The sequence below is a fragment of the Blennius ocellaris genome, assembly GCF_963422515.1.
Source record: "Blennius ocellaris genome assembly, chromosome: 8".
In the NCBI taxonomy this organism is placed as follows: domain Eukaryota; kingdom Metazoa; phylum Chordata; class Actinopteri; order Blenniiformes; family Blenniidae; genus Blennius; species Blennius ocellaris.
In genome coordinates, this window is record NC_137657.1 from 8714261 (window position 1) to 8734183 (window position 19923).

The window sequence follows — 19923 nt, forward strand, 5'->3', positions numbered from 1 at the left end:
AATCTTCCTCTGGGGTTCCCCCCCCCCCCCCCCCCCCCCCCCCCACACACACACACACACACACACCCACCCCCCGAGGGCCACGTGATATGTCTGTTTTTAATTATTCCCCTTCTGGTTGGCATATTTGATTTCACTGCTTTGTTGTGAGTCCAGAGTGAGATGTTATTCTGGGGGATCTTCATACCTTCTTGAGGATTCATCCAAAAGTGCAAGCCACAACGGAGATAAGATCAGCCTCACACAAAAAAAACAACACAACAATAGGTGTATTTAAAATGACTTGGCTTATGAGTGGTAGCGATTTCATGCTTTTTAGTGGGATTTTTTTTTTTTTTTTTCCCTATGAGTGAAAAAAATCTCGCACATCTGGCAAAGAACGTGAAAAAGACTTAAGGGCACAGTGGTTTGGAAGGTCCGCGATAACCCGCAAGTGATCTTATCATCTCAAGGCAAAGTGTTGACATCCCACACACACCTACACGCGATAATACACTAATTAGAAAAACAAACACCGGGGAACCACGGCGCTTTGCTTTCAGCTGCCAGCAACTCATCTTCCTGGTACGGCTTGTTGTGTAGAAACTTTCTGCTCATCAACCCGAACATCAAAACTACCAATTTGGTCAAATTATAGCATGAAAGAGAAACACAAGTCAACTGCGGTCTCCATGAATCATGCCGTGCGCCCGGATTATCGGAGGTTGTAAAAGACAAGGCGGATAATCCACTAAGAATGTGTCACCTCTGATCACAGCTGTCACTCCTCGGATGGGATCACTGTGTCGACACATGAATCTGCTCTTACAGGGAGAAGACCATTAAAGTTCAGTCTTCAGATGCAGGAATGTCAATTTCGAGAATGAGTGTCAGTTTCATTATTTAGTGAAGGAGTGTTACTGCTAATATAGAATTTTTGAGGGATGAATGAGAATTTTCTTGACTTGTAGTTGAAAGATTTGCCACTTCCATGTCAATTTAGCTAGACTGCCCATATATACAGTATGAGCTTAAATTAAAAGTAATTTGTGGTTCGATTCTCTCGTTTGGAAGAGTTGCTCATGATTACAAAGCACATGTATCCTGTGTTCATTTTCGGGTTCGTGTCCGGGTTGCAATGGTCCGTGGCCTTTGGTCTGTCTGTACTTTCTTCATACCGTCTCAAGCTTCAAAAAAAAACTTTACAAAACTACAGTACTTTCAAACAACGCTAAAATAAGCACAAAAGTGCTTTAATCAGGCCCCCGATACCACATCTAGTTCACCGACAACAATAAGAAGCCGGCAATTTAAACAGGCTGCGGCCAATGCTAACACGCACGAAGAGTTTGTTCTCCAACTGGTATGTTGGTCATACAAATATGTATAAAAATAAAAAACTATCATCACTTCAAGAAATCTATTTACAGAAACATGTTCATTTAAGAAGTGAATTGTTTGCTCTCACTCAAGAACCATTGTACGCATCCTGTGAATCTCAGCTTTGGATTTCCCGGACACGGTGCAGCATATTGACTACAGTGTATTTACTGATTCAGTGCTTGTTGTGTAACGCCGGCCTTAAACCGGCAACTACCAGAGACCTTCAGAGGAACAGGCACACTCTATGGTACCACTATTTAATATTCTAATAAAACAAACATTTAAATAAAATCTATTGTAAGTGTAATGAAGCTAAATTGAAAAATGAAATAAGCTTTAGTGCAAAAGTAGAAGGGTCGTAGCTGCGCTGACCCTACAAGAAGAGTTATGCTGTCTATGGATCTAAAATAATATATTATGACGTGGAAAACATTGAATGTTGGAAAGCGTGTGTGTGTTAAAAATTCATCATTCCATCACTTAACACATCGTTCTTCCACCTCCGGAATATCACCCGCCTCCGTCCCTCCCTCTCCCAGACCACAGCTGAAATACTTATCTACACCTTCATCACCTCCAGACTCAATTACAGCAATAGCCTTCATTCTGGACTCTCCACCACTCATTTACAAAAACTACAATACATCCAGAACTCCGCTGTCCACCTCCTCACTCACACCCGGTCCAGAGAACACATCACCCCCATCCTCAAACAGCTCCACTGGCTCCCTGTACAATATCGCATCGGGTACAAGCTCCTCCTCCTCACCTACAAGTTCCTCCATATCCTTGCCCCTCCCTACCTCACCGACCTCCTGCAACACACCGTCCCATCTGCCTAACATAGTAATACACACACGAATCGTTGTACACTAACTATAACTTCCAATGTTGCTTGTGTTCGAAAACATTTTCACCACTAATACCTTCATATCTGCCATGCTACTGTTCTATAGAGAAACTCAAGGTTTAGTGTTTTGCCAACAGATGCTTGAGATGTGGAATTGAATACTTACATTAGAAGACAACCTGCTGGACTAACTGAGAGCAGCAGGACTTTTATTAGACTCACTATAAAGAAGAAAGCGCTCTTGAGATTTATCTTCCAGATACAAACATTGTGGAATCTATTGTACAGAAACTGAAACATGTCTCCTATAGTCTCCGTTGCATAGATTTCTGCCTTCTCTTAAGAGACATATGTGTGTACGTGAGTGCGAATTACTCTGATTAGAGGCCTGGATTACATGGATGCAGTTGCACGGACACATGCACAGTGAGACAAAGAGAAAACTGGTGCTGTGATGTGTAAACCAAAGTAGGAGACGACATAAACAGTTAGATGAACGTCTTAATTAAAACTCCATCCGCACGTATTGATGTTCCCTTAAAAATGGTGCAAAAATCACATTATGTTACTCAGAGCGGCGACCAACTCATCACTCATTCTCATGGTGGAAGGGTGTTTGGGGGGGGGAGGGGTCTGGGATAAACAAACCGTTTTAGCAACATGGTGTGCTAATCTAGCACAAAATCTTGAGTGAGGATACATGTGAAATAAGAGGATTTCCAGAGTTTTACAAATTCGCAGCATATAAGTCACCATGACGGCTCTGCTCATTTTGTACTGGCTCTTCTCCAAAAGTCAATTTATTGAAACAGTGTGGAGTTTTTTTCTGTTTTTTTTTTTCTTTTCCTTTATGTGACATCTCTCATTACAGACTAGAAGAGGAACCAATTCACTGGAATTGACGAGGCTCAGTCCCTTTTAGAAAAACAAGCGCAAATCCTGAAGGACACCAAACCGTTTGTCTCTGGACGACAAACGAATTACCTCCTATGCGCAAGTCGGAAAATCGCCCGGTAATTCTGCACTCGTGGGGCGGCGATGTAAGCTCGCTCGTCAGATAAAATTAGGCTCAAATGTCTGGACAAGTTACAGTAACGGTGACCACCACAGCCCGAGGAAATAAATCAGCGAGCCACACAGGCAGTCGCCCAGAGAGACAAGAAGAAGGGCAACAGGTGGCCGTCAACTTAGGGAGGAGGGTCATCATCCACTTAGAGAGGAGCGGCGAGTCTGTCTGTCACTCCCCAGGCTCCGCTAAGCTCAGCTGAGCGCCAGCAGGAGGAACAAACGGGGTAAAGCCAGTTCACAGTAGCCTTCAGACAAAATATTCACCAGTACTGTCTCAACATGAAATGGTCCTTTCCACTGTTACATAATGAGAGAATACTGGGATTCTATTTTACCATGCGTGATCTGTGATATGTTTACTGTATCGGTTTCACAATACTAACATCAAAAACGGAAAATCTTCACTGTGGCCAACGTGTGCAAACTTGCTTCATCACGTTCAGTTAAAACCTGCCTTTCACCCTTGTTTCATCAATTGTTAAAAGAGCTGTCGTCACACTGCAAGAGACCTGCTGGAGCTTTCAAACCGACATGCCTTAATCTGAGACGACAGTAAATAATTGGAGAAGAATATCCAATATAATATTAAAATGAAGAATACCATTACTTTGTCACTGAGGAGGAAGATACAAAGCACACAGAGTACTTATGACTGAAAAAAGGATTATTTCAACAAGCACACATACAGTTCATACAGAAGTAGTACATATATTAGAAAACACACAAAAAAATGTGACTTAATTTTGCAAACAATTAGTTCATGTTTTTCCGCCCAATGTAATATGTAACAGTCTGATGGTCGTACTATATACTAGATACACAATCAGGTGAGTAAACAAGTAATGAAGACAGTTAACAGATTAAATGTTAAAATACCTGCCCCATGTCTCTCTAGGCTAACCTTTTGTCATGTCCTCTGTGGTGTTTTCAGATGTGTTTTTTTTTAAATATTCAAGAACATTACTAAATATTTGCGAGAGCCAAACTGAGTGATATTCCGTCTCTTGTTGTTCTAAGTAGAAGCAAACAAAAACAGTTTATGCAATTCTTACAAATAAGCAATTTAGAATGTGTTTAACCTGCATATTTGCCTTTGTAATTGAATCCAGCAATATTCCTTGAAAAAAAAAAAAAAATTCAGACTAAGCACCTGAATCAAAGTCAGACTGTGTACATTTCTGTCGGTGAAAATTCAGGCGTCCTCAATCTAATCAAAAGTCAACCACTGTGTGCGTGTGTGCGTGCGTGCGTGCGTGTGTGTGTGTCAGCACACCGGCCGTGTATGTTTGCATATGTTTTCACTCGGCTCTTTGTACCAGTTATACACTGGGAGGCCCAATTAAACAAAGTGACAGAACACAGTAACTCTAAAAAACACCAAATGCTTTTTGTCTCTGCTCTGAGCCAGCCGCTTAAACGTTGTTGACTGTCACTCAAATTAAGATTCTTGGCTCTTTTCTTTTTCTTTTTTCTTTTCTTCACAGCTGCAAATGTTTAAGTTTGACAAGCACAGAAATAATTAATAATAATTAATCCAGTGATGACAGAGCTAATTAACGCTTGTTCCAATTGTAATATAGATGGAGGAAGACAGATTAATCATCATAAAGTAAGAGGTGACAGAAAGTTTCATTACTCACCGATGCAGGCATGAACCCTGACAGATAGCTGAGTCCGAAGAATAATGCCGTGTTTCTTCCCTCTCCTGTTAAGAGAAAAGAGAAAGAAAGCAATATGTCATGTGCAGTGCGGATCAGAATCACGATTTCTATTTGGATGTGTATGTTTTTGCTCAACTTTGGAAATATAATGATGTTTGTGTATATATCATGCACGAAATGTAAATAAATAAATAAATAAAGGACCAATGTGTTATACAGTCCGGCTTTATCCAAAACCTTTATTGTTTGGGAGTTTGAACACAACAAGGAAAAGATCTTCATCTGTGAAATTGAAGGATGGGAGTGACTCGGAGGTCAGCGGAGCTCTCTGCGTTAATGGAGATATGCCAGGACCCTGTCAACCGTTCACAATGTCTGAATGTCGACCCAAAACAAAGAGACAACAATGCAGCCGGATTCTATTCAGTGGGGAAAGCGAGTGTGAGAGCAGTGCAGCTCGTAGGCTGACAAAGGATGCTTTGCCTGCTTAGAAAGTCCTTCTTCATAGACATTGCAAAAAAAAAAACAAAAAAAAAAAACTCTTTTTTTGTAGTATTACTTCTGTCATATGAAGACCAAAGTAGCAATATGGAAATTTAAGACTTGCTGTTGGGATGGGATGTCAGTACTCTTTATTTTACTTCGGTGCGACAATAAACGTCAACATTTTCATGATTACAAACACATAGAACAGATAATATGATATCAATACATATGAATCCATTTCCCCATTACTACCATCTTCATTATCGTGCAGATGGAACTAAATGTGTACAGTCTGTACATACATTGCATAGTTTTCCTTTTTGAAAATGTCTGTAGCGGCTCCATACCACAATAACTATCGTGCTCCCATTTATGAAGACTTGGAGTGTGTCAGATGATCCGTCAGTGTGATCCCGACATCACCTTGCATGCATCACTCGATTGCCCCTGTGGCTTCACTATTTGTCTCATCCATTTTTAATGTAAAGATCTGTGAGATGACTTTGCTGCAATCGGTGCCAAACAAATGAAATTGAACTGAATCCCAGTCATGTCGGCCTCCAGGTCATGGTTCTGTTTTAGATCACAGATTGTGCCTTTGACCTCCTGACTAGCGATGGAACCCTCCAAACAAAGGCAGCAGAAACAAACGTAGACAAGAGCACAGCAGGTAGAGTTGCACAACACCAGCCAGGCTCCTTAGTAAACCCAGGCACTGACAAATGGGCTTTTATGCTGCCGTGCACAAAGGTTTGTGGGACTGTTCAGCACCAGCAGCAGACTGTCGCTGTTAGTGGCCACGAGGCAGGAGAAGTTCTGCGTCTACAATAATGCGTGCGGCCAGAAGCATCAATACTGCACAAGTGCATCGTCAGCACGCAGACGTTAACGTCCTTGTAATAGCGACCAGTCCGAGTTATATGCATATGAGCAGAATGATGGCGGCGGGAAATCTGTTCATGCTCAATGGTTATCAAATATGATATCAAACAACAAGATGAGGCGACAGAGGAGCAACGCCTGTCAGCACGGATATTTACTGGTGTGATGAGGCGGCACGCCGGAATTTAATCCGCCGCGATGCCGTTGAGGCAAATGGGTAACCAGAGCCATTTTGTCACGAATGTCTGCTTTCTCTCCGCCTCGCTGCAACGGGATCCCTGTGCTTAACTACGACCCGAGGCAACCCAGGCCAACATGCCCATTATCAAATTAAACAAAAGTGCAAGCAATATGAGGGAGGTTTTTAAGACCCTCCCCCCGCCAATTAAACATGAAAATCAGCCGCTGGAGCCAAAACCTGTGAAAAAATCGTGACTTTAAAGAATGTCAGACAAACTACACATTGATCAAATGCTGGCATATAATACCTCCGGAATATTTTGTTCATCACTTGGTCTGTCACATTATGTCTGATACATTCACTTTTCTTGATATAATCCAACTTATGGCTATTTTTGACTCAGTAAAATTCCATAATCATCTTCACCTCATGTGTTACACAGCAGAAAATTACATAAAAATATCAAGCATATGTTGCCATTTCACATTATTTGTATTTCTTTGTCTCTATTCTACCGTTGCTGCTTGGTCCTACAGCAGACTCATAAAGCTGCGTCCTCATCCTCATCCAGAAAACAGCAGCAGCAGCAACTGGACTGGTGGATGTCCGCCAGCTCCACTGCTCTCTGGCTTTATCTAGGGGACCATTACTGGCCTTGTTTATAAAACAAGATGAAAAAAAAGGGTACCCACAAAAACTGAACACACATACTTGGAATACAGTAAAGCCAGCACTTCCCCTCAAAGACCAATTAATGCCAGACAAGAAGGCCCCCGCATCTGCTGATGCAGCACTATGTGGACACCCCGGGTCAAGATAGTCTAAAGAAGGGACTTCCAAACCTCAGATTAAAACATGTGGGGGTCAATAAATCAACAAGGTTCATCTATATTACACCTGGACAGAAGTGAAGCAGCCACACATGCACACACAGATGCGTGTATAAACGCCAACCAGTCACCAAACCGCTCCGTTCTTTTAGTAATACCCTTTGACTGCAAAAACCAGTGGGAACAACTTTTATTTCCACTCTTGCAGCGGGGCTTGTACCGCCTTTGACAATTCCTCTGGTTCTCTTCAAATGGACTTTTTTTCCCCTTCAAATGAAAATCTCGTGTGCTGTGAGCATCCACGAAACAATGTCCAAGTGGGTCAGAAAAAAATGAAAATAATGAAAGTGGAGCTGTCCTCAGAGAGATGAAAGGATGTGATGAGAAAACTCTGAATAGCTGAGGCCCGCAGACTGAGAACAGTTGAATTTTAATATGCTTGACTTCTAAATGGTTGTCAGACACATCAAAAACACTCAATAAAAACTAAAGACGGGCATTTTCAGCTGAAAGTAGTTGGCTTTCTTGTATAAATTAGATGCAACAGGGCAGTTCAAACACTTTGCATGCTGAATCACTTACAAGGCTAATAACAGCACTTTACATTATCTTTTAAAGAAAAGCCAGGAAACACATATCCTCGAGGAGTTATAACTTCACCTATAATCTGCCAATCAATGTCACACATCAGAGAAAAGTAAATGCCACACTCAACACAAAACTTTCCAGAACAGGAGGGCACGCTCCGCCGCTTCAAGCTATGTAATCCACAAAAATATTCCGAGGGCTGTAAAAGTGTATGAGCACATGTCAGGCCATCTGATCCTAACAATGTCACCCACGCTCTACTCGGGAGGGGAAGGGGGGGGGGGGGCTACACATGCAGGAAATTGTGTGTATGTGATTCAATCAATCACAGCTAGGAACCTCAGCGACAAATCGACTACCTAAAACTGTGCAGATACGTCTGGGCTCCGCGCTCAGTTTATAACCTGAAGTCAGGCCGTATCAGTGAAGGGACGGGGGATTTACGAGTCGCAATCTGCTATAGCCGAGCTTCATAACACAGTGTGGAAGTGATTATGGCCCTTAAGCTCCCGTGACATGGATATCTTCAGGCTCTGCAGCCCTCTGTCAGAGGATCATACTTTAATCTGATTGTAAAGACACAAGGTATGACACAGGCGCCTCTGGAATGTAACCTGTCATTAATATCAATTACAGATGGATCCAATTGCCAATGATCGGGAGAGTTTGGGAACTGGAACAGAATATGAACATATTGCGCCACTTGTGAGGTGGTTAGGTAGATTAGTTTGAGTAAAAACTAATTTCTGTTCTACTTTGTAATTAATGTTATTAGAGTGCACGGATACTTTGAGTTGTATTCCATAGAGAAAAACTGGAAACTTGTGTTTCGACTGCCGCTCGCGGACCTCAAGCCATAAAAGGAGAGTGAATAACAACAACAGAAAATGGAACAAGTAAAGGTGAAATGCCCCATCTGACATTTTATTAGCTTAACAATCATCAAATCAACAACACCGAGCTGTGGGGGGTGTAATCCTGGGCACATCAGCGTCATAAAAAGCCAGCAAGCAGAACTGCCCCATTTTTACAGAATAATTGGCTAACCACCTTCACCCCCAGCCTCCTCAGACAACACTGCGAGGGTTTAATGACACACATCCATACCACCCTGTGCCAGCTGGCACGTTACGAGCCTTGGCAGTCTCGGCCTTTGACGAGAGAAGAAGTGGACCACTTTAACCTCACAGCTCTCAATAGCCTCCCATAAGCTCCTAACAATTTCACCAGGAACTGGGAAAGGACAGCACTCCCACCGTCCAATAGAAACACCGAGCCAGAGAGCAGCTTATGAATTCCAAGTTAGACAAATAAATCCATACATGTCTGTGGTCCAGCTGACCAGGAACTCTCATGCCAACCTCTGGTTTGTGATCATCTCGAGCAGGCGGTACATGAATGATATATCAACATAGTCCGCAGTGCGTGAAAAAACATATGGAGTCAATAAAGTAAAGGGCCAGGGGAAAGTGTACGAAACTGAAATTAAACTAACACAATTTTAAGCCTTTCTTTTTCTTTCTTCTTCTGGGTCCAGGAGTTATGTCAAGGCAAAGTATCACATACAGCCACATGTTTCAGGGAAACAACACTGCCAGGGCAAAAGCTTGTACAACTGCAGTTTTCTAAATGCTCTAATGAGAACAGCACACTCGGCCACGATGAGGGTGATCACTCACGAGACACGTCTACAACGCAAGTGGTTCAGATTATATCATGGCTTAAGCTTGACCTGGGAGGCCAGGTCTTTTCAGGAATATGGATGGATGAATGCCATGGAAATTGCTACACAGGAGGCCTTAATGTACTGAAATGATTTAAAGCCTTTTTTCAAGCTCTGACTTCATGCTATACCACCACGTCTACACGCCACACATAAAACACCTCCAGATATGGTCCAATCGGCGAAAATATCTGGACTGTGTATGAAACCAGAGGGCTTTGAAGTATGAACTAAAAGCTCTGGACTCATAAAAAGGTGATAGGAGAGAAAACTGCACTCAGGTAGGAGGCACCTTAAAGAAAATCTTACTCCAACTATCGAGCTTTTATGTGTTACGACATAATAAAATGGCAAGAAAATACATTTTCGTTTTGTTAAAGGGGATTTAGATTTGATTTCAAATGTCATTTTATTAATTTTGGATGCATTATATATACATTAGATGTATTCCTGCAACATCTACCAAATGTATCTTTAATAAAACATCAGGATTTAAACAATGATTAACTTAAACCTAAAATGAAAAAAATATAAACAATAACATAATTTTTGGAGAGAATACAACTAAATAAAATCAGTATTTGAGGCTTTGACCAGACGGGGTCACTTCAGCCTGATTAAAGAAAAGTTTGGACAATAGCTTTTTAGATATGATAAATTTAAATATTTCAGGAGTAACAATGTTTGCTACAACTTAAGAATTTGACATGAGAGCCTGCAATATGAAACATGTTACACCACTGGGAATTTAGCTGACCGGTGCTGTAATACAGTAATACCAATATTAGAAATGATTATCCAGTCGATGGTCCAGCCAAAAATAAAAAACAACTCATCTACAGATAATAAAATGTTCTGTTTGAGTGTGACCATGATGATAATAGCACTGATATTGATTCATACGGACTTTCTCAAAGTGCTGAGAGACTTTATTTAAACCGAGAGCCCCTCAGGTGGAGTAATGTCTGTCCATTCAACAGATCCAGATCCGACGCTCTCTTCCCAATAGAGCTCCGTCAGCTGAGGCCCGGAAAGGGGATTATTTAACTAAATCACCCTGGATCGCAATAGGGATCATTATGATTCGAATCTCTGTAATAGTATCAAATTAGGCAAAGGATTACAGCATGTTGGATATTAATATGTATCCCCACAGCAAACGATTTAAATAATTTATCTGTTCCCTCTTATCGAGGCTCAAATGTATGTCTCTCCCTCTCTCTCTACAAATAGTAATCATATTGTAATGATTATGTCCGCCTATTAAAAGCAGAGAAATATTTGCGGTCTTTAAAAGCCAGATTGTTGCAATCAAAACCTTTTTTTAAATCACTTACTCTTAAATCTTTCACTTTTTATTTCAGCTGGACGACGGCTAACGTGACCACAGCCGATACGAGCGGGCCATTGGTGGACAATCAGAGCCTGGCAGGCAACACCCATTACTGCGTCCACCTGCCAACGCCGTACCAGTCCCCTCTCGTGTTTTCAGCCCGGGCTGCACTGGCACTAGGCCCAGCAGCACCTTTTGAAGTGTGAGGGATATATGAGCAACTTCTTTTTTTATGGCAGCATCCAAGTTTGTTCCAGTTTTTTTTTTTTTAAAGTTCAGTGTGGTTTTGTATGTTCTTTTCATTTCAACGTGTGGTATGCGCGCAAACTGTAGCGAAGTTTAGAGATAGAGGAGGAGGAAGGCTAATATAGAGACGTGTGATTGCTATCTTACCCTCCGTCCTCCTGAAAACCTTCCAGCTCGTCCCGCTGCTCTGCCAGGGTCGACTCCAGGTCCAAGTAGCTTCCATTATGGGACAGCTGAAGGGCGCAGTCATCGGGCTGAATGGGGAGAAAACACATGGGCATTGATGAAGAGAGATCCAAAAGACTTTAAAACAAAGAAATGTATCGTCGCATGTCATGAGAAAGCCATTTAGGTGCGATTCAACTGAAGGTTACAGCTTTTATCAGAGTGAGAGCCACATGTCTGCTGCTGTAATGGTACAAACATTTAGAGAGGCTGAGCGTGAGACCGAAGAGGGACAAAGGCTTTGATTAAAAGTTCTATTATTAAAAAAAGAAAAACATCCAACACATATTATATAATTTTATTACCACGCTAAGAAAAGTTCAGTATGTATGCATGTATGCATGCATGTATGCATGTATGCATGCATGTATGTATGTATGTATGTATGTATGTATGTATGTATGTATGTATGTATGTATGTCATCATCCAAGGACCAATTGATTATATTTTGGGGCGTTAATGTCTTAGTGCCTTATAATAAATCCCCCCAAAATGCAAAAGAATTTCCCATACAAAGCGAACGAGAGAGGCACCTCATGGAGGAGATCAATGGAGATCAGCGCCTGTTGAAATCGAGACGCTCCCTGTTTCACAGAGATGTACCTGACCTACCGAGTTAGCATCGATGATGTATTTATGTATGTATGTACCTCTCTTCCCCGCTCCCCCTTATTCCACTGTCAGCCAATCGCATGCCAACTCACTCTGACGGCGTGCTCAAGAAACACAAACGAATGCGAACCAACAGAACATCATTTAACCTTTAACATTGCAAGGTGGCGTTGGCGAAAGTATGTGTTCTACCGAGTGCCCGTTCTACTTTTCATTACTTAGCGGTCGAATATGCCACACATCTTAGGTTTATCATCTGCAGTGAACTTTCTAAAGTCCTTTTATCAGCTCCTGTCAGTGCCCTCTAATGACAAACGTGCTCGTGCACATGCACGGCTGCAGGAAGCTCGTGCAGGTTCGGCTGTCTGGGGCTTCTTGTCGCTGCGCTGATAAACTATCACCGCACATGATGGTTTTGCAGAGGAGGCATGATTTGTCTGGTCTTGAATGGCTGTCGTCGCCCGGCTGCGTTCAAGCGCGTGAAGAATGCCGGTCTGTCTGTTCGCTTGTCTGCTTGACCTCCAAATTGGAGATATTAACCTATTTTTACCGAGAGTCTGTCAGCTCTGCGGGAAAGTGGCTCCGACGGTGAAGCCGAGGACAGGAAAATAAATACCTTCATGAGAGGGCCAACTTACGACTTTAGTGGAGGGAGTTGCACTGTTCTGCTCGTAAATACATTGAAGTCAGTATCTCTGTGATGCACTGGCACTAATGTTACTTGCACATCCCACAGAGGAGCCCTGCAAGACTTAATGCACTCTTAATGAGCAACACATGTAAACATATATCCAACATGTGCTTTCTGAATCAAACCAGTTATTGCCGAGTCTGATACAGTTCAATTTCCTTCCACATATGACAGTAACTTAATTAAACATGAAGGAAAAACACTGGGAAAGACATTACGGCTTTGATCTGTACAGCCACTCTGTTTGTATTACTGCACTGCAGCACTCAAGGACTGTGTCACATTTGAGAACTGAAACAAAACATGTGGTCGGTTGGGAAAACTTTCGGTCTCCCTTCAATTCACTCTGTGACTCGGAGAAGTCTTGTTTGCTTTCCAAGCATGGTAAACCAGAAGATTATTGGTAATGTGAAAGTTGTAGAGATAATAAAGCTGAAAATTATCTTTTTCTTTTTTTAGGAGAAGACTGGATGCATAGCTCAAGGCCAACGCAGAACACAGCTCGGGAAATTTCTGGTTTCCAACACAGACTAAACTGATGCTGTTGTTCTTATAGTGATGCAGACAGCAAAAGAAAAAGGAAAATGCAACATGTCACAAGAGGAGAAGGAAATCACACACATCTATACCGTGCCGTCTCTGGAGGAAATAAAGTGAATCAGCAGATTACAAAACAGATTCTGGACTGGCAGGAAATCCCAGCAGAGAGGACTGAGTTTGTCCCAGCATTTTTACGTTGATGGACTGAGATGCCCTGTGGAATGGCATAACAGAGATACAAAATGTACCATAGAGGAGAAGTCAGTGGTTTTTTTCTTGGCGGGCGCCAGAGAGCTTGAGAGAGGGGGAAATCTATAGATCATTTTAATACAGCACACATTTTAAGAACTAAATTTGTTTGAACCATAATGGTAACAAATGAAATGAATGAAAGAAGCTTCAGTAGAAAATGTTTTCATTCATTCATTTGAAGCATCTAAATGGCATAAGAATCCTGCTAAACATCCCAACAATATCTTCAGATGAGCCAGAGCAGCATTCAACATCAAATGATAACTAAAAGTCATGTGTGACTTGAAATTTGGGTTGCAAGCTCACACTTTGAAAATCACTCCAGTAAATCATACCTGATTTACTGATCTCTGGTTGCATCCCACACAATCAGTAAGTTTCTGAATAATAGCAGAAAATACTCAAGTTTATTTACTCTTTATTTACTTATACCCACCAAAAACAGTCTGACTAACCTCTGAATTACAACGAACCCTCCATTTTTCTGGTCACGCTTTCTGGAAACGGTTGTTAATTTAACAATCTTGGAACACTTTGACATATAACAATAACCTATGAAACATCTCAAGATATTTTTATTACAATTATTGTTTTACCCTGAGTTCATAAAATCTGTGGATAGAAAGAAAGGTAAACAAAGTTTTGGACTGGTTCAAGTTTTCACTGTGTATCAGACAGAAAACAGACAAACTTATGGGCTGGTTTTGCAACTGCAACCAATAATTAGTCTAACTGGGGAACTGAGATATGCAAAAGAAATAACTTGAAGACCAAAATCAACAGAAGCATAAACGTCAAAGGGAATTAGGAAGGTTTGCCTTTGTCTACTTCTGTACATCAACCGTATACATCCACACGTTCATCTTCCAATTCACATGCTCATTACACGATCAACGTGGATTATTGCAGCACAAGACAAGATTCCTGGATGGCCTTTAATCCAGAAGCAGTGGAACCAGATTATCAGAGGCAGGGGCTTCTCTCACTGTCCCCTACCCAGGACCTGAACCCACAGTGGCCCTGCGGTGGCCGAGTCCAGAGCCGAAACCACAAGCGCTCTGCTCACACACTGAGGTCTGGCCTCTCCCTTCAACCACCATACTGTGGTCCACTGACCAGGGAGGCAGTAAAGGCAAGAAAGGGCTAAAAATAAACACCATGCAATTTCCAATTCAAAACTGCTATCTCACTCCAAATGTCTGGATATCGAACAGCCAGATATGAGATTGAGCCAAACTTGCACATTTGAAGTTCAAAGCTTAACAACATTGTCTTTGATATTGTACATCTTTGTCATCTCGCACATTTCTGGCTGCAGGTGGCACAGAATTCAACAAAGCACAAGTACATAGGTATACTTCTAAAGCTTTCTATGCTTGATGACTGCAGTTATGTGTAGCCTCCTCACATCTGAAGCTTGAATGACCTGGAACAACAATATGGACAAGTCCACAAAGGGTGTATTTGTCCACACGCTGCTTATACTGAAAGGAGCCTTGTGCTGAAACAAAATGCAGAGGCTGACAAAACCTCAACCCTGCATGACAATGTGTAAAAGAATTCAAAGGAGCTCTGACAGGCATAAAGGAGGAACCTGTATTTTACAGCATTTAACATAACTTCTCATTATGGGACGGAAAAAAAAAGGAAAAACAACTTTCCCAAAAAATTGAAATAAGAAAAGTGAGTCTCGTCTCTAAGGCCTCCTTTCATTTTTTTTTATTTTTTTTTATTTTTTGAATAACCAAACTGATGCAATGCCTGCAAAGTACTGACAGAGAAGAAGCCATATAGAGGACAAAGGTATTGATTGGTGTTCACAAAATTCAGTTTTGGAACAAATCCAGCTGATTTTGAACAGCATGTGCACTTTACCATCTGACAATGACAAAGCATTATCATTGCGAAAGAAAGCTGAGTCACACTTTTCTTCTACTGACGCAATGGAGAGGTTTCCTCCCAGAAAGGATGCTATAGCCCCACATCAAGTCCACTAAAGAAACGTCCAATTTTACGATAAGACTTTCAGAATCATGAAAACTGGTGCTATAACACTGCAGCACAATGTTAAAGCTACATGGTGGTCTGACCTCTCCCAAAAGGCCAAGGGACAGAAAATTGAGTTGGATATGAGTTTGCAAAACAACAACAACAACAACAACAACAACAAAACAATCATTTATGTAGTGATTGCTTTTTGCTCCAAGAATATGAGCCCTGCAGATGGTACAGTAACAAAGACAACATGCACACCCCAGGAAAATGCAGACACATACAGTAAATGTGCAAACCCCACACACACACACACACACACACACACACACACACACACACACACACACACACACACACACACACACACACACACACACACACACACGTGCAGGTCTCCCCTCTTGAGACTGCAGACTGAAACTGACAGCAACAGCCCAGGAACAGCATATGCTTGCTGTTTTGACTCCCTCGACACCAAGTGTTAGCAGTGTGCTATTTATATCAGCTTGTCCTGCAGCAAAGATACAGACTGGGTTCAAAGAGAACAGGTTTGTTGTTGAAGGCATTGTCGGGGGTCACCTCCTAAAGTCGGCGTGGGTCGGGCCGCTCCTTCGCTTGAAGGTGGTGGCACAGTGTCGTCATCTGTTCATAGTTGTTTGTATGAAGCGGAGGAGGATTTACCTGAAGTCACTGCTGGCCGCTAATCACCAAACGGCACTAACGAGGCACCACAGGGACGACTACTGGTACTCCTTCTTTGTCTAGTTTGCGGTCCAGCTCGCCAACGGTTAAACCCAAACCAGTTGCCTGTGTAAAGTGCACCAGCACTTTGTTTGTGTTTTTCATTATGCCCGCCTCTCTCCAACAGTGAAGCACATCCCTGTCCCGTCCTGCCGGTCGGACTGAGTGGGCTGCAGAATGAGAGCCAGGCCTGTGGTGACCCACAGCATCCTGAGGCTCCCGTGACTTATCTTACAAAGCCCAATTCGAACAAGCTGGAGCGCCACTGATCTGACAGGATGAAGGAAGACCCAAATTAACTCTATTCACATGACTTCCGAGCAGACGAAGATGAATGCTTCATACAAAAAAAAAATCTTTACCTCAGATGATACGGCGTCGGTGCGTTCCCTTAAATTTAAAGGTCAGAAGACGCAGCTTTGTAATAATGTGTTTGGATGCACGTGGTTAAATCTGACAGGAAAAATGGCCGTCGCTCAAGAGATGTGGCTTCCAGTAGAGAAACATGGAGCAGTGTGTCAGTGTTTATATTATATTATTTGTCACTGGCTTTCATTGTTATGGTGTAATTGCTATGTTTGTTTGCCCATAGAGGAACAGTCAATTACTTTAAGCTGTCCCATAGGCCATGAGATTGTGGACCTTCGAAAGTCCAACTTTGAGAACCAAAGCGTAACATTCACCTTAATGTACAGTGACATAATGAAACTGAACCAAGGTTACACTGTTTGGAACAATTTTTCTGTACAATGAATTCTGCTTTTGACTCGGGATAGTAATGGTTTTTCCCCAAGTAGAAGTGATAAGATGCAAGCGAAGAGGCATATGTGTGTAATTTGGATTACGTGTTGAGAACAGATGGTTGGAAGAACTGACCAACTGAGCATTTGACCTCATATACTCTGATTGTAAAGACTGGAGAAGAAACAGAGTTCAAAACATTCTTATTCATTGCAAAAACAAACAATATGTCCTATCTTATCCACATTATTTTTCTTTTGGGGAACTGGCAACCTGTCCTGGGTGTAGCCTGCTTCAGTGCCCTGTGATCCTAATGTGAATAAAACAGTATAACAGGTGGATAGAAGATGGAAAGATGCATTATCAAGTAAAATCAAACAAACATGTCTTTCGGGATTCTGAATTAGCCTAATGTCAGCAAGGATATTCTCCAGCTTCCTCTTGATCTAAACAGTGTTAGTGCACATGATTAGTTGTTTTCATTTCGTTGACACACATGAACTAAAAGTCAAAAACACTTTGAAAGGATCCACTTAAGTCTGGGTAATGATTTGCCTAGAAAATCGGGCAGAGCTGAGAGTGGCTTGGTGTTGTCATCCATGTAAACATTAACTGCCCCCCTCAGTCCAATAATGTGATCACTCCAGTATCTCCTAAAGACAACACAAAGTGCTATTAGGCCAGTCATGCAGACTGAGTGCAGCATGCAACAACACGTTCATGCTCCACCAGCATCCCATCAGCGAACTGCTCCAAACCTCATTGGTCCATTAGATTTGTTTGGTGGTAACCTAATCAACGCATTATTAATTTAAGTGTGGCTGTTAACTTTTTTTTTTTTTTTTTTTTTACCTCATAGAAACAATAATAACAACAACATAACAATGATAAAGAGTGCGCAGCATACCTTCTGCGGGGCTTTCAGCAGTCTGTGGACTCCAGCAATCTGATTGTTCAGAGGAATATCCTCCCTGAAGGTGTACAGAGGTGGTCTGGTGGGCTCGGGGAAATTGGTGCTGTTGAACGGATCGGTGTCATCTAAGAACTGCACCCTGCATATGAACGTGGCCATGGCGCATCCATGCACAGCGACTGTCAGACCATCAGAGTCGTGGATGCGTCAGTGGAGCCGCTGACAGTCGCGCAGGCCCCCCGGGCAGCAGCCGGTCTGCAGTAGCGCAAATCCTGCAGCCTGTTATCCTTGGACCTCTTCCATTTGTCTCAGGCGGCGACGCGGATGGGTTCGGGACAGTGTGCGCACAGCAGTCCTGAAAAGTGTGGATCCGGGTCGCGTGCGCAAAGAGACGCGGTGAAGTCAGAAGCGCGCAGGAGACGAGCCTGAATCCAAGGGCATTGCGCACCGGACTGCTCCACTTTTGGCTCCTGGTCTGAGGCAGAGATGAAGAGGCTCCCTCCTCATGCACAAACGCTGCCAGGGGACACCGCAGCCAGACCTGCTCCGTCCGACAAGCTCAGATTATAGACGCAACAGCGATCTCCAGTGGAGGAAAAGAGAAGCACCAACAAAACAGTGGCGCAGTGGGCATTCATTCTCTCGTCCATCTTCCAGAGCAGGGATTGCCAACCAGTTTTACCGCCGTAAACCCAGGGAACCCCATCACACCCTATACCATTTGCATAAAAAGTTGAAGGAACTTCATGCAAAGGTGCTTAATCCATCCATAAGTTATTGTTGCAGGACAACGGAACAGATCTGATCAGCTGACGATGGACGACGGCAGAGTGTCCATTAAAGGGCAAAAAACAAACAGACATTTTGAGACTTCAATTTATCCTTACATGCAACTTCCGGACTGAAGTCAAAGATTTTCAGTGCGAGGCAGGATGGATACCAATAATACATCCCTGAAGTTTATGTTGCATTTACGAAATTATGGAATGACAATTAGTAGAAACACTGATTTATGGAAGCAGCCATTTTAACTGTTCAGGTCATTCGATAGAGAAGTAGAACAACATTTCTGTCAGTCTTGAGAAATAAGGTGAGGAAACATGCTTTGACCCAGGCCCACCATCAGTACAATGTAAATTCTGTCAAGTACTAAAACTGGCCTGAGTATCGCCACCTCTGGAGTTTAGGGATCCCTGGTATTCTCCATTCCCTCAAAAAATGTCTATATATATACGTGCATATACACGTATTCCAAAAAGAGAGACAGGAAATGAGGCACAAGAGAGTCTTTAAAAAGGACAAAGAAGTGTGAGAGCATTGAAATAAGACATGAAATGATCATTAAAGCGATGCAATGCAGACATGCAACATAACCAAAATAGGATGTAAAATGACCGCAGCGAGAGAGAGAAATGGACAAAAAAACAGAGACAAAAAAGACTAAATGAACTGAAACACAAAACCACAGTTGTGGCCCTGAAAAGACACCGAGGAGCTATAAAGTCACCCAAAAGAGAAAATAAAACAACTGAGAAAAAAAAGGCAAAGTTACCAATAAAATCACCACAGAAAGTATAAAAGGTATGCAAAGTGGATGGATGGATGGATGGATGGATGGATGGATGGATGGATGGAGCTCTGCTGAGTAATTGTGTGAACTTCTTCACTGACAAATATTAAATTTAACACTTCAAGTTTGTAAAAACATCTGATGAACAGAATTCATGAGTGTTTCCACACATCGGCATCACGTTTATCTTCGATAACATAAACCAGACTAAAATAAACACTTCATAAAATGCCTGGATTTCTACTACCTTTTAATCCATCATTGCCTCTTTATGACTTTATACAGAGATTTTCATTGCCGCTTCAAACACCCAGTTATGATTACTGAGATTAACACAGAAGTCATTACAGATGATCATAAACACTTCAGAGTAAATATACATGTGCTGCGTTTACTGATGGAGCAGCCAGAGGTCTAATACTCTGGCTTTAC

At 42.2% G+C, this 19923-nt stretch overlaps 1 protein-coding gene across 2 annotated transcripts in view; it reads right to left on the reverse strand.

Annotated features, from left to right (window-relative positions):
- Window positions 1-18331, reverse strand: part of fhod3b (formin homology 2 domain containing 3b) — an 88771-nt gene extending 70440 nt beyond the window's left edge. For both annotated transcript variants that reach the window (XM_080501628.1, XM_080501627.1), the window contains exons 1-3: window positions 17916-18331; window positions 11358-11464; window positions 4921-4985 (exon numbers count right to left, since the gene is read on the reverse strand). In XM_080501628.1, the coding sequence (XP_080357754.1) occupies window positions 4921-4985; window positions 11358-11464; window positions 17916-18080 (337 nt within the window). In that variant the 5' untranslated portion in view covers window positions 18081-18331. The remainder of the gene's footprint in view (window positions 1-4920; window positions 4986-11357; window positions 11465-17915) is intronic.
- Window positions 18332-19923: the final 1592 nt, after the last annotated feature.